Source organism: Oryzias latipes, chromosome 19 (genome assembly GCF_002234675.1).
Source record: "Oryzias latipes chromosome 19, ASM223467v1".
Lineage (NCBI taxonomy): Eukaryota > Metazoa > Chordata > Actinopteri > Beloniformes > Adrianichthyidae > Oryzias > Oryzias latipes.
Window position 1 is genome coordinate 9,319,279 of NC_019877.2, and position 12,630 is coordinate 9,331,908.

The window sequence follows — 12,630 nt, forward strand, 5'->3', positions numbered from 1 at the left end:
CATACCTTGTTCTGGCATGTTCTAACTGGTTGGACACGCATGAACCCGGTAATCAGCCACAAGCGGGGCAAGGATATCTGGAAAACATGGAGACACACGAGCCCTCGGGGCCTGGAGATGGGCATGGTGGGGAGAAAATTTAAAAGGTTTTTACTTCTCCAACCCTCCAACCTGAAGGCAAATGTCCTATTTGTTCTTTTTAAGCATATGTCCAAAGTGAAATATTATCATTATCATCAGTTTTTGGGATAACTATATTCAATTAGTTAATACTGTAAAAAATGCAGGTTACTTTTAAAATGTAAATTAATTGGTTGATATTATTTAAATCCATGTATGTATTTGTGTATGTGTATCTTTATGTGATTTTGTGTCATATTTGTCAATTTGTTAAGTTTTGTGTCTGTGTAAATTGTATCCTTGGTGTTTTTCGGATGGGCTTGATGCTTCAGCCCAGAGCTTTTTGGTTCATGTTATCATTCAAAAACAGTAAAAATGTTACGTTTGAAGAACCGAGTAAACTTCAAACTTTATCAGTCAACTATTGTGGCTCCTTCTGATGTCAGGCTTGGATGTTAAAAAGACTTTCCTCTTTGTATTAAATGTCACAGAAAATAACCACAACACATTTCCCACAAATGTGTTACCATATGTACAAGTCTTTTCTTTACTGACATAAAAGCTTGGAGGATTTTTGTTGCTTTACTTCATGCCAGAAAGCTTGTGTCAGCATAGGCACAGGTCTTCATCTGAACCAAAACTTTCTTGATGTCAAAAAATCTGACTCTGGAAAAACAGACCTACAAGTGTTGTGCAACATCTGGCGTCCTGATAGAAGATCTCACCGAAGGACGTTTTTTCTGATGCTGTGAACGATTAGAGTTCACTCTGTAAGTCATAGCTTCCTTTAAAACGTTGAGATTTTTTTGATTTAGAGCTCATACAAAACCGGAGCCTTAAAGATGAAACATTTTAACAATCATGAGATGGATTTGTGTTTTTCAGTTCAACACTTGTGAGGCCTGCAATGATCCAGGCGTTTCTCTCAGCGACGGTCCGTTTAAGAAAAAGTCAAAGTGTTTGTTTGTTCTGTTTGTGTTTTAGTTCCATTTGAGGTTTCAGCTCTCACAAGTGTCTTTTTACATCTTCCTGAGCAGCAGAGCACAGCGAAGGTTTATTTTTGTCTGCTGAATCTTTGATGACCCCTGCGTGAAACAGCGCAGAAAATGTCCACAACATCGGCCATGATCTTATTCAAGTCCTTGTATTGCACAGGAGCTGAGGTCCTTATCTGCTTCAGTTTTGCTCCCTTTGATAGTGAGAACATGTCCTTAAGAGATTTTTGATACTTAAAAACTAAAAATACTCTAACATGAAATGACTTTGTGGCTTATCGTGCTGCCCGTGGTTAAGATTCTTAGCAGATATTTGCAACAACGTGACTTTTAAAATGATTGGATGGACCACAGCAAAAACGGAAGTGTTGAAAATAAATATTTTCATCGTGAGATTTGACAAGAAGACACAAGAAGAGCAAACACACTTGTGCTAAATTTTGTTTTTTGTAAAAATGACTATTTATTTATCTGCAAACATTGCATGACAAAGATAAAACTGTTGATTTGCAGCTTCTGAATGTCTTTTAATCACTCACAGGCCAGTTTACCATCAAAGGACGAGAGAGCAATGGCAAAAGCTTGCAGGGCACAAAGAGGAAAGCTGTAATCCATGGAGAAGACGTCCTGCGCCACCCGGCCAAACTGCATCACGATGTAATCCTCTGAAAAAGACGGCCGAAGAGGACGTCAGGCAAACAAAGCAAAAAAATGTTCCACCATACGGAGTCAAAAAGTCAGTCTACCATTGTCAGGGTGGATGATCTGGAAGTTTTTCACAGACGCCTGAGTCACGCGTCCGTTGAAGTTCAGCACATATGACTGAGTCTGTTCATTCCAGCTCGGGAATTTGTTCACCAGAGTCACCAGCTGATCTGTTTGGCCCTTTGCGTGGCAGCCCAGTAGAGTCTCACTCTGCTACAGTAAACAGAAATGTCCCGGTTAATCTAAACTTACCCAAATCACCACATGCTTCCCACTCAGTGCTTTAGAGACATACATTTCCAGAACCAATGGTGACTCTTTCATCGTTTTGTAGCATGCCAGGTATGATCACTGTCATTTTCCTGGGACCTTTAAAGCCCAACACGTTTTTTTCCTGAAAATGCAGCAAACCAGTCAGTTACAGGGTTTACTAACTTGCAGATATTATGCTGTGAAGTGTGTGGGATGAACTCACATAGCATATGGCTGCCAACTCCTGGCGCACCGACTCACTCTCTTTGACAAATGGTTTCTTCTCTGGGTTTTCACCTCCATCGTACACTGTAAACTTTGTACCCAGAGCATTGGACCTAAAGAAAAAAACATTTTTTTGTCACCGAAACTATTGAAACTATTGAATTGTTTAAAGGGATGGCAAATAATTGATTAGAAACAACATAAATTGGTAAAAAAGAAAAAAATGAAAAGAGCTTGGTTAACAACCCAGTTTATTGCCCCCTGCTGGCCAGATGAATTAATGCAGCTTCAAGGGTCTATCAAAAGAAACAGTTAACACTGATCTAATTTCACATTTTCTATATTAAAAAAATCTGTTTTCGGTCATATAACACCCCATTTTTAAAATTACATTTTTGCAAATCTATTTTATTTATAAAACTCTTTTTGAGTTCAGATTATTTTTTTGTTTAATTCATAATTGTTTTTTCAAATAGATTTGAATGTTTTAAAGAAACAAAAGTGTTGAGTAAAAATATTTTTGCGTCCTAAAAATATTTTATTTAGATTATAAACCCATGTTTTGGGGAAAAAGAGGTTTAGAAAAAGCTGAAATATTTGCCTAAAATTAAAAAATATTAGAAATACTGTAAGTAATACCTCAATTTTCCAATGTAGGAGCTTGTATCCCTGGAGAGATTTGTCGGGTCGGTGGAGATGAGATAGTTTGAGGTCTTGGATTTTTTTCTTTTTCTGCCTGCCATCAGAAATACCTAAAGAGGGAAACAGTTTCATCAAGCCTAAGAAATCTTGAATTTAAACAGAACATTAGGTCATATAAATTTACTGAGCTAAATTATTTTGCAATCATTTGCCAGCAGTACGGACCCTCTTCCCGTCCTCCTTCTCCATGTGTAGGTAGTATGTAGGGTAAATGCCCTTTTCTAAGCCCCTCCTGTCCCTGGTGATCCGACATTGAATGGTAACATCTCTGGGAGCGGGCCGTAAGGCGAACTTCTCAACATCTTCTGTCGACATGGGAGAGCTTGGCTGAATTGAGAACGCGTTAGATTGAAACGAACGGCACCAAATGTTTGTTTACATCATGTAGCTTTTTAAAGTGTGGTAAAAACGATGGAATATTTGATGCAATGGCCTTACTTGTTCTTCAAGTTCATTTTCTGAGGATGACAGCTCCCTGTAGTTGGAGTTAAGTGACGCCAGACTTGGTGTGGTTTTCTCTTCTTTGTCTGACTTTGTTTCTTTTTCTTCATCTTTGCTCTCATCACTTATTTGACACGCGGCTGCAAATTTACAAACAGAAATATTAGCTTTTTTCTGTAGCATTTATGAGCATTTCTTCAGCCTGTTTAAAAATCCTCTGTAAATGTTTTTGTGTGAATAATAACATCCTTTTTTACACACAGGCTCTCCAACACAGTCTGATCTAGTTTTGAATTCAAGATTTGAAGATAACTGTTGCTTTTCTTAGGTATTGCTAGATTATGTTAGGCATTTTTCCTTTAAATTTAGGTCGAAAGTATAATATTTATCTACTTTCTGCTGTTTTAAGCTTAATTTTGTTTAATATAGCAAATGTTTGTCTTACTTTTAACTCAAAAACATAGTTAGGACTGTCCTAGTGCTTCAGATGTGAAATAAATGTGTTGACATGTTTTTCAGTGTTTTTTCTACAGAAAATGATCGCTTTACTGTCAGGTTCTTGTTTGGTTTTCTTCTTTGTCTTCTGCGAGTTTGTTGATTCTTTTACTTTGGCTTTCTTCTTGGTTTTTTTCTCCTTTTTTTCTTTTTCATGTTGATTTTCTTGCTCATTTTCCTCTTCCCCTTCTACTTCTGGAGAAAAGAAATAAGTTGGTGAGAAACAATTGTGTCAAGTGTTTTATAGCTTTATGGGAATATACAGAAAAGAGCGGGACAATTTTAAGGTTTTGTAAGCATAAAAAAACCTTACGTTTGTTATTTTCTTTTGTTGTGTCTTCCTCCTTTGTCCTTGTATCCACTGGATCTAGTTTAACTCCTTCACTTTTCTCCTGTGACTCCACATCGACCTCCCAATTTAGCGTTTTGGGATGACCGAGGTTCTCTGGAGGATGTTCTTCCAGCTCCTCACTTGGAATCATATCTTTTTCTCCCAGAGTGATCTCAACCAGAGGGTTGTCATGAGCATGTTCCACTTGATCTTTCAGAGAAGAAACAAAACACACAAAAAATGAGTGCTTTTATTTTGAAGAGTATTTTTAAAGCCTTCCTGAACCTCACCACTCAGAGAACCACTGCTTGCAGACTGGCTGATCAGCAGAGAAGTCTCATCAGAAAACAACGATCTGTGCTTTGGATTCTTCTGCCGCATTTCCTGAGTGGCAACCACCATTGGAATGAAAGCTCTTTTCTTTTGCTGCATTTTTGTCAGAAGAGCTTGCTGTGAAAGGATTAAGAATCACAATTTGTTCAATTTTTCTCTCAAAAAAGTTCCAAAAGAGAGGGAAAAAAATATGTTCTCTAGAGTTTAATCAAGATTTAGAGTACTATTATCTTTTCCAAATACAAAATAATACTTATTAGTAGTTCTTGAACTCCTCTAAAATTATAAACTTGAAATAATTATGCATTCATTTGTTTATATCCCCTCTACTTTGTTTATATTCCCCTTTTTTATTATAATAAATGTTTCCCCCTAAAATAGCCTTTTACTAAACATAAGTTACAACCTTACATACTATGCAGAATAAGCAAAACTGACCAAACCTAACAAAACCTATAAAGATGTCAAATTGACAGGTATTTGTGTATTACAATCATTGCAGGCTAAATGAATCAGGTGTATTTTAAATCTATGTGGGCAGCATAAATGTTTTACCTGCTTCTCCAGCCTCTGTTGCTGCAGTTCAGCGTCCATATCCAACTATTGAGACGTTTATTAATTAGAAATGTTAATAAAAGTCGTAAATCCAAAAGAATTGGTCTCTGTATTAGTCCTCAAAAATGGTATTTCTCTATGGAAACTGTCTGGTTTGGCGGCAGTTTGTGACATGCGCCTGGATCCGCCAGCTTGTCCACCTGCAAGTGGCAGAAGGCAAAGTGGATTAAACCGAGATAATGCTCTTAAACTTTGCTGCACGGCTCTGTTGGTGTGGACAGGCGGCTCTCACGTCTGCTTTGCGCTCACGCTGAGGCCTGGAGGAACGTGGGAGGGGAGAACCGGGACTCTTGTCTGCGAGCTTCAGGTCAGCATCATCAGCACCACACGTAACCAAACCTGGCAACCCAAAGCTCCCACAAACCCTCTCTACTTCTGTGTTATTTAGTGTTGTATTGTTTTATCTTTTCTTTTTGGATACTTATCTTGTAGTCTTATTTATCGTTATATATATATCACGTCGATAAAACGATAATTAATTAATTTGGCATGTAAAAAAAGCAAAACCCTATGCCGGTGGTGGTGGGGGCTTATCGTTGCTATGGATACGGCGTCCGCAAAAAACAAAGCTAGAAAAAAAAAACTTTTCGTATGGTTTTATCTCGTCTCGACTTGATTTTATTAGTAATTTGGAAAGTACTTTGGCTTATGAGCGGTATTTTAGTGCTATGTGAAGGACGTGGCTTGGACACCGGAAGTAAACAATTATTGAGTGAACGAAAACAGTAAACAAAATGACAACACAGCTGAAGGTATGATCTCCATTTTAATGTTTAAATGGTTTAAATGTAAACAGTTTGGTATTTCATTCCTTCCGTTTGGCCTTTGCTTGACTGAACACCCAGAACAATCAATTATTTTGATTTTAATTTAGATTTTAAGTTATAAAACTAATCATTTTTATACAAAGTCTATCTCTTAAACACATTTCTAATAAAGTACCTATAGTAATTATATTTATGAAAATCAAAATGTTTTATCAAAATTGGGGGGGAAAACAACAACGTTTATTAGCTTATTTGTATTTTTTTGTTCTTTGAGGCTGATATATTCTTTTTTTTTATATCCTAACTTTTAACAGTCATGTCCACAAGGAAGGACATTGTTTTAATTTTTATTTTATTTTATTTTATATTGTAGGCACCACATTCTCTAAAGGCCAAAGTGATGCTATGGTAATATTTTAGTATATAAATGGTTAAATTACACTAATTTTCTTTTACTTGTACACCTAACACAGGGTTTATTCTCTTGACGTTTACAGGAGAGACATAAGCTACCATGACATGGAGATAATTGATCAGATCAAGTCTGTTCCTGATCTGGAGAGGTTTTATAGCCCAGAAGAGTCAATCAATTGAAACAAATCCATAAAATGAACTGCCTTTAAACTTACTGTTTCTCTTGTTGCGACAGTGCTTTGTGCAGACTGTTTGGAATAGATCTCCCTGAGCCAAAAAGAGGAGTTGTACTGGAGCTGTACGTCCAGGCTGTGCTCTTTGGCAGGAAGCAGAGGTTTAAAAAAGAGCAGGCGTCTGCACTTCTGTCCATCATTAAGTCCATCCATGAGGCTAATGTAGGTAAGCAAAAGCAAGGTATTTATAACGCTTGTGCAGCTACAGATTAAAGGCTCTCTAAGCATGAGTAAAGTTAGCTCTGTGCATCTTTTTATGTATACCAAAAGTATAAAACAAATCCAATTTGAACTAATACTGTAAAAACGGGGAAAAAAAAGAATGAATCGCTTTAACTCTAATATCATATCTGTAGTCATGCAGCTATAAAGTAAATACCTTTTCAACTTGCAGGGAATATCCTGAAGGATGAAGAAGAGTGTTTCCATTACTGTGTGGAACTTCTGCTGTGCCACTCAGTCAGGGTTTGTAGGACAGTTTTACTTTCATTTCAACTTCATTGCATTGCCATGTTGCACTGCTTCCTGTTCTTTTCCTGCACACCACAGCGGCCTCCCTTCAGCATCAACATCTTCACTTTTGAGCAAGCAAACAGCATCCTAAAATATCTGGACAACGTCTATTTGAAATACTGCAAACTTTACAAGTACATCTTTACGCCACAGGTGATCTTAAACCTTTCTTAATTTTTCCTCACTCCACCTCTCTACTTCTTATGATAAAGTCAAATTGTGATATTAGTTACACTTTTTATAAGTCCGGCAAAATTTCACAATCCTTCTAAAAATATAGTTTTGTTATTATTTTTAAAAAAAAGTAACCTTATTTTGTTTTTAAGCAGCAAAAGCTACAAAAGTTCACCATTTCCAATAACTCACCAGCATTACCACTGTATTTCATAAAACCTAGTTAACTTTGTAATGAACACTAGAATTATTTTAAGCTGATTATTCATTAATAACTGATCATAACCATATTGGGTTCAGAGAGCTTTGGAGTTGGTTAAAACTTTACATTTTTATGGTTTTGGTCAACATTTTTAGAATAAGTGAGATTGTGTTACCTTATTGGGCCAAATATGTCACAGTCTTGTTTTGAAAAATAGTATAAATAATTTAAATTTAAGCAAAACAATGATTATTCAAAATTATTATCAGTGAAAATTATAGTTTTTCCATTTTATTTGCATCTCTATTTTTCCATTTTTAATGTTTGCAGTACTTTTAGTAAAAGCAGTTATTTGGATACACAATAATACAAAATAATAACTTATTATTTGTCTCCTTTTAAAAAGACTACTTCAAAATATGAGTAATTACTGTAGTAAAAACTAAGAGAGTTTCTCTCTCTGCTTTTGAGCAGCACAGACTTGATCTGTTTTTGACTTACTCTGGGATGGAGGAAGATGCATCTTCTGCTGTGGAAGATAGAGGTAAAAACGGACAAGTGTTCAAGATTTGGGAGAAAAAAATGCAAGAGAACTGATAACCCATTCCAATGTTTCTTTAAAAAAAATCTTTTGATAGTTTATGTCAAGCTCAGATTCTGCCATGCTTTTTTAACGTTAGCCTGTTTAATAACAAGACCTGAGGCCCCTGCACCAGATTAATAACATCTTTTTAATGGCAGATGTTGCTGATTTGATGGAGGAAACGAAAGAAAGGCTGACCACAGATCAGCAAGGGGCCTCTGATCGTAAGATCTTAAATCCTGACAGAACATTTCCTTTAGAAACTGTTTTTAAAGTGAATCAGAATTTATGAATAAGATGCATTTACTTATGTTTCCCTCCATTTTTAGGTTCCCTGGATCTAAAACCAGTTATATAACAATACATCAGACAGAAAATGAGGTTTTGTGATTCTCCAAGTATAATCACTAAGACTGAAAATAAAGAAAAATTTCCAAACTGTACACTTGAATGAAATAGTATAATTTAGACATCTATTTTATTGTCAATAAAACATCTTTTTGCACTTACAGTACAATGAATATCTGCATATGTACAGTTTTGTACATGCAGGCACTTCTTTGAATTAGACTGTAGAGGGAGCTGAAAGGTTAGTTGTCACAGTCAGTGTTAGTGGGTTTCTGGTTGAGGGAAGTGTGCGTGCATGCGGGCGGCATAACTGAACGCAAACACACTTGACATATGGTGAATATTTCATAAATATCCTACAGTACGGATACATAACACTAAATTACCTCTGAGATTGAATGTGTTATTTAAATATCTGCAAAAACGACGGATCACAGTGCATTTATTCGCCCCATAAACTGCAATAAAATCCTAATTACATATTAATAAATGGTATAATTTATGATCTTATACACTGAAAAGGTTGTGCAACCCCACTGCAAAAAAGCAGAACAAACACGATGAGTTCCAAACATATTCGGATCAACACGCAGATAAGAAACATTAGACCATCGTGCGTTGTTCAGAGTCGAGGTATGCGTTAAGGCATGAAAACGTGCTGATCCCTGAAGTCCACATCTTAAATATAAACAGTAACATAAACAACAGCAGTACTCATAAGACAGCACATGCACATGGTTAAAAAAAATCATTATGCCTAGGAATGAGGAGGTTTTATGTTTCAAAGTCCTCCAGCCCCAGGAGCATGATCTTCGCCGTGTTCTGAAAGAGAGCTGCTCTGTTCTGCTGCTCCCCTTTCTTCACCCAGTGGCCGTAGATGCGGAAGGCGCAGCCGTCGATAAGCTTGCGGACACCGCGGATGGAGTATGGATCTCTGGCCAGCACCTCGCGGGTCAGTGGCCGCACCCTACGGTAACGGCTGTACATTCTGATGCAGGCGAGCACGCTCACTATCAACACCTGGAGAGGCAAAATGATTCAAGTCTTTGCTGTGTTTTGTTTTTAAAGCTGCTAATAAAAGAACTCCAAGCTCACCCGAAATGTCTTTCTGGGGCTGAAGAGGCGCACATCCTCTTTCTGGTACTGTCTGAAGAAGGGGTGTGCTAAAGCTTGCTCTGCAGTGAGCCGGGCGGCTGAGTCCACCACCAACAACCTTGATATCTTTAGGAAACATTAAAAAAACAAAAACAAAAACGCTATTATTCAGTAAAAAGCTTTAAAACAACATCTTCCACATTCCAAAAAACAAAAATTACCAGATCTTTCACAGTGTCCGAGCGGTCATCCCACTCTGGAGAACTGAACTGATACCGACCCTCCATGATCAGCCGCAGCATCAGCATCTGTTTGCGGTGCCAAAACGGCGGTGAGCCAGCTAAGAGCGTGAAGAGGATGACTCCACAAGCCCATCTTCAAAAAAATATATAGATGCACAAGATTGGAGACAACATGGGTTGCTGTTTTATTGTGAGACAAGAAAAGGAAGACTTACAGATCAACCTCTTTGCCATAGCCTGGATGCATTTCATCCATGGAGCATTTCAGAATTTCTGGGGCCAAGTAACCAGGCGTTCCACAGAGTTCTGATTATACACAGACACAAAAAAACAAAGTGTTTTAGTTCCACGACCACAAATCCAAGCCTCTGCACCACTTAGACCAACCTCTGAGATTCTTCCCGGGTTCTAGCTGCACTGAGAAACCAAAGTCAGAGAGTTTGATGTGCCCATGATCATCTAGAAGAATGTTTTCAGGTTTCAAATCCCGGTGCACGATGTTCAGCGAATGCAGGTACTGCACAGCCTCCAGCAGAGCGCGCATTATACTCCTGAGAGAAAGAAAAGAACACCGGTTGCACAAACGGTTTCCACTCACACAGCTATGAAACTGTCACACACGTGAAAACTGTGTTTACTGATTGAAAAAGGCTGTTGCAAAGTAAAAATTTAAAAATCCCTAAAAATGAAGCACAAAGAAGCAAGAATTTGCAAATTTTGGATTCAGGGCAAAATAGACAAAACTAAATATTAAAAAAAACTATTTTGTTTATGGATCATCATAACTATTCTTAGAATAAATGTGTCAAAAAATGTGGGATGTGAACTTCAAATTGATAAACTGTAACATTAGAAGCTGTTATTCAAAGATTTAAAGACCTACAACGATGAAAAATGTGTTTTTACCATGTTCTCATGATATATTTAAATTCTCAGGACATATTTAAAGACAATTAAGCTTAAAATTGCATATCTGAGTATTTTTTTATTTAAATCATTTTGAATCAGGAGTAGACGCAAAAATGCAGTTGGAAAAAGCTTATAAGTGTGACGTAAAAGCAAATACGGCAAGCCACAAGCTCCCTGCTCTGCTCCATTCAAATGCATCTGCTTGTAAACAACGAATAAACTCCTGCCGCTCTGCAGAAACTAAGTCCTAGAAAACGATTTGGGAAAGAATGAAACCATCGGGAACACTTTTGAAATAGATCTAGCGATGATCAGCGTGGGTCTTTAATTAATAAAAAAAATCTGTACTAGGGTCGAATTCAAACAAAGAGGCTGTAAAAGTGGGGCTCACCTTGTCTCCTTCTCACTCAGTGTTACCTTTTCTGTGAGGTAGTCAAACAGCTCTCCTCGCCTCATGCTTTAATGCATAAAACGGTAGTTATTTTTTTTACAATATTTAGCATTTAAAAGCATTTAACTTTCACTTTTTATACTTACAGGTCAAACACTAGAAATATGAATGTTGTGGACTCATAGGAATCAATGAGAGTGACTAAAGGGAGACAAAAGATAATAAAAAAGCATTTTAATATTATAAAATCAACAACTAGAAGACTCATTTTGCAGGAGGGAACCTACTGATGGAGGGGTGTCCCTTCACCATGTTGAGAAGGTGGATCTCCTTCAGGGTGGAGCTTTTCACCTCCTCCAGCTGCTGGGCTGTCATCTTCTCGGCGGTGATCTCTATGATTTTCACGGCCAGCTCCTGCCCCGTGTGCCTGTGCACACACCGGCGGACCACACTGCTCACCCCCCTGAGAGGGGACAGACGCACGTGAACGCACCACGACTCCATCATTAGCGGCAAGCGGGACGGAGCGCGTCAGAGAACATCCTGTTCTTTCCTTTCAGCTCACCTGCCAATAACCTCCTTCGGGTCATATTTCTGGTAAAATTCCTTCGCTCCCACCCAGTCTGGCAGCTCGTCTCCAACAACGATGTCCTTGGTCATGATGGATCTGTGTAACGGCATCAAATTTTACTCACACGCGCACCCGACGGGGACGACTTTAGCTAACTCTTGGAAGGAAGTTTTGTTGGGACTTCGTAAACATTTAAACACCCCAATTGCTCGACATAAACCTATTTTAAAAATGTACTTGTTGTGATAATATCAATGTACAGCATGGACTTGTCAGTCAGGGTAGAGCGTCTTTGATTTGGCCTTGTCCTGTGAGCAGGTTCACTGACCGACCAGGAAGCTACTCACCAAGCAAGTGTGCCCAAAAACTGCAAGAAAAGGACCGCGAATATCAGCCGAACTGATACCCTCCGCTCTGGGGATTTATGTCGAAGCCATAACTGGGTTTTACCGAGTCGTGACGGCACTCCAGATATGCTTAAGAAGTTGTCTCCGGTTAGAGCAATGTTTACATTCTGGTCAAATTCCTTCAAAATCGTTTGAGACCGGTTTGATGCTGTGGCGGCACTGCCCCCTTGAGGCGGGAGTCTCGCAGGACGTTTGTGTCCAGAATTCACAACAACAATAACCATACAATAAATGTTTATTTATTACATTTTTAAGTATGTTTAAAAAAAGAATGTAGTAATATGTTGCACTGGTTTATATTACACTTTGTGTGAGTTTCCAGGTTTAAAAAAAGTTGAATAAAATAAAGTTTTTTTTTAGGACAGATTAAAAAATTAAGAGCACATAACAGAATATTGGACAGTTTTGTTTGCATTAAACAACATACTCAGTCACGAATTTGAAGAAGAAATATAGTAAACATAAACAACAACAACACAAATTCTACTTGGTAACTTAAAAGTAATTTTCACTCCCTTTGTTGTCATCTATACCTTTATTTAAACATATGGACACATATTTACATAT

At 37.8% G+C, this 12,630-nt stretch overlaps 3 protein-coding genes across 7 annotated transcripts; 1 reads left to right on the forward strand and 2 right to left on the reverse strand.

Moving 5' to 3' along the window:
• Nucleotides 1-1,549: 1,549 nt before the first annotated feature.
• LOC101165848 (tubby protein-like) lies at nucleotides 1,550-5,328 on the reverse strand. 2 transcript variants are annotated; one of them, XM_020712159.1, is made up of 11 exons: nucleotides 5,155-5,328; nucleotides 4,557-4,716; nucleotides 4,249-4,476; nucleotides 3,990-4,130; nucleotides 3,438-3,580; nucleotides 3,165-3,326; nucleotides 2,937-3,049; nucleotides 2,296-2,410; nucleotides 2,116-2,214; nucleotides 1,862-2,030; nucleotides 1,550-1,780 (listed from the first exon to the last, which is right to left on the reverse strand). In XM_020712159.1, exons 1-11 carry the CDS (start codon nucleotides 5,191-5,193, stop codon nucleotides 1,647-1,649), a joined length of 1,503 nt encoding a protein of 500 aa, XP_020567818.1. In that variant the 5' UTR covers nucleotides 5,194-5,328; the 3' UTR covers nucleotides 1,550-1,646. The 2 variants fall into 2 exon arrangements, with proteins under 2 accessions (XP_020567818.1, XP_011486465.1); XM_011488163.2 differs by having other exon boundaries at nucleotides 1,862-2,033.
• Nucleotides 5,303-8,543, forward strand: ccdc189 (coiled-coil domain containing 189). 4 transcript variants are annotated; one of them, XM_004080360.4, is made up of 9 exons: nucleotides 5,303-5,521; nucleotides 6,355-6,389; nucleotides 6,479-6,544; nucleotides 6,631-6,794; nucleotides 7,023-7,093; nucleotides 7,178-7,294; nucleotides 7,992-8,061; nucleotides 8,259-8,324; nucleotides 8,430-8,543. In XM_004080360.4, the coding sequence occupies exons 1-9, from the start codon at nucleotides 5,327-5,329 to the stop codon at nucleotides 8,456-8,458; spliced, it is 813 nt and encodes a 270-aa protein (XP_004080408.1). In that variant the 5' UTR covers nucleotides 5,303-5,326; the 3' UTR covers nucleotides 8,459-8,543. The 4 variants fall into 4 exon arrangements, 3 of the variants coding, with proteins under 3 accessions (XP_004080408.1, XP_004080409.1, XP_011486463.1); XM_004080361.4 differs by lacking the exon at nucleotides 5,303-5,521 and adding an exon at nucleotides 5,780-5,966; XR_002292508.2 differs by lacking the exon at nucleotides 7,992-8,061.
• A 16-nt stretch (nucleotides 8,544-8,559) lies between these two features.
• On the reverse strand, nucleotides 8,560-12,275 carry phkg2 (phosphorylase kinase catalytic subunit gamma 2). The gene is made up of 10 exons (XM_004080358.4): nucleotides 12,004-12,275; nucleotides 11,651-11,752; nucleotides 11,373-11,548; nucleotides 11,232-11,286; nucleotides 11,086-11,151; nucleotides 10,173-10,336; nucleotides 10,001-10,091; nucleotides 9,765-9,918; nucleotides 9,544-9,669; nucleotides 8,560-9,468 (listed from the first exon to the last, which is right to left on the reverse strand). The coding sequence occupies exons 2-10, from the start codon at nucleotides 11,743-11,745 to the stop codon at nucleotides 9,223-9,225; spliced, it is 1,173 nt and encodes a 390-aa protein (XP_004080406.1). The 5' UTR covers nucleotides 11,746-11,752; nucleotides 12,004-12,275; the 3' UTR covers nucleotides 8,560-9,222.
• Between the last annotated feature and the right edge of the window lie 355 nt (nucleotides 12,276-12,630).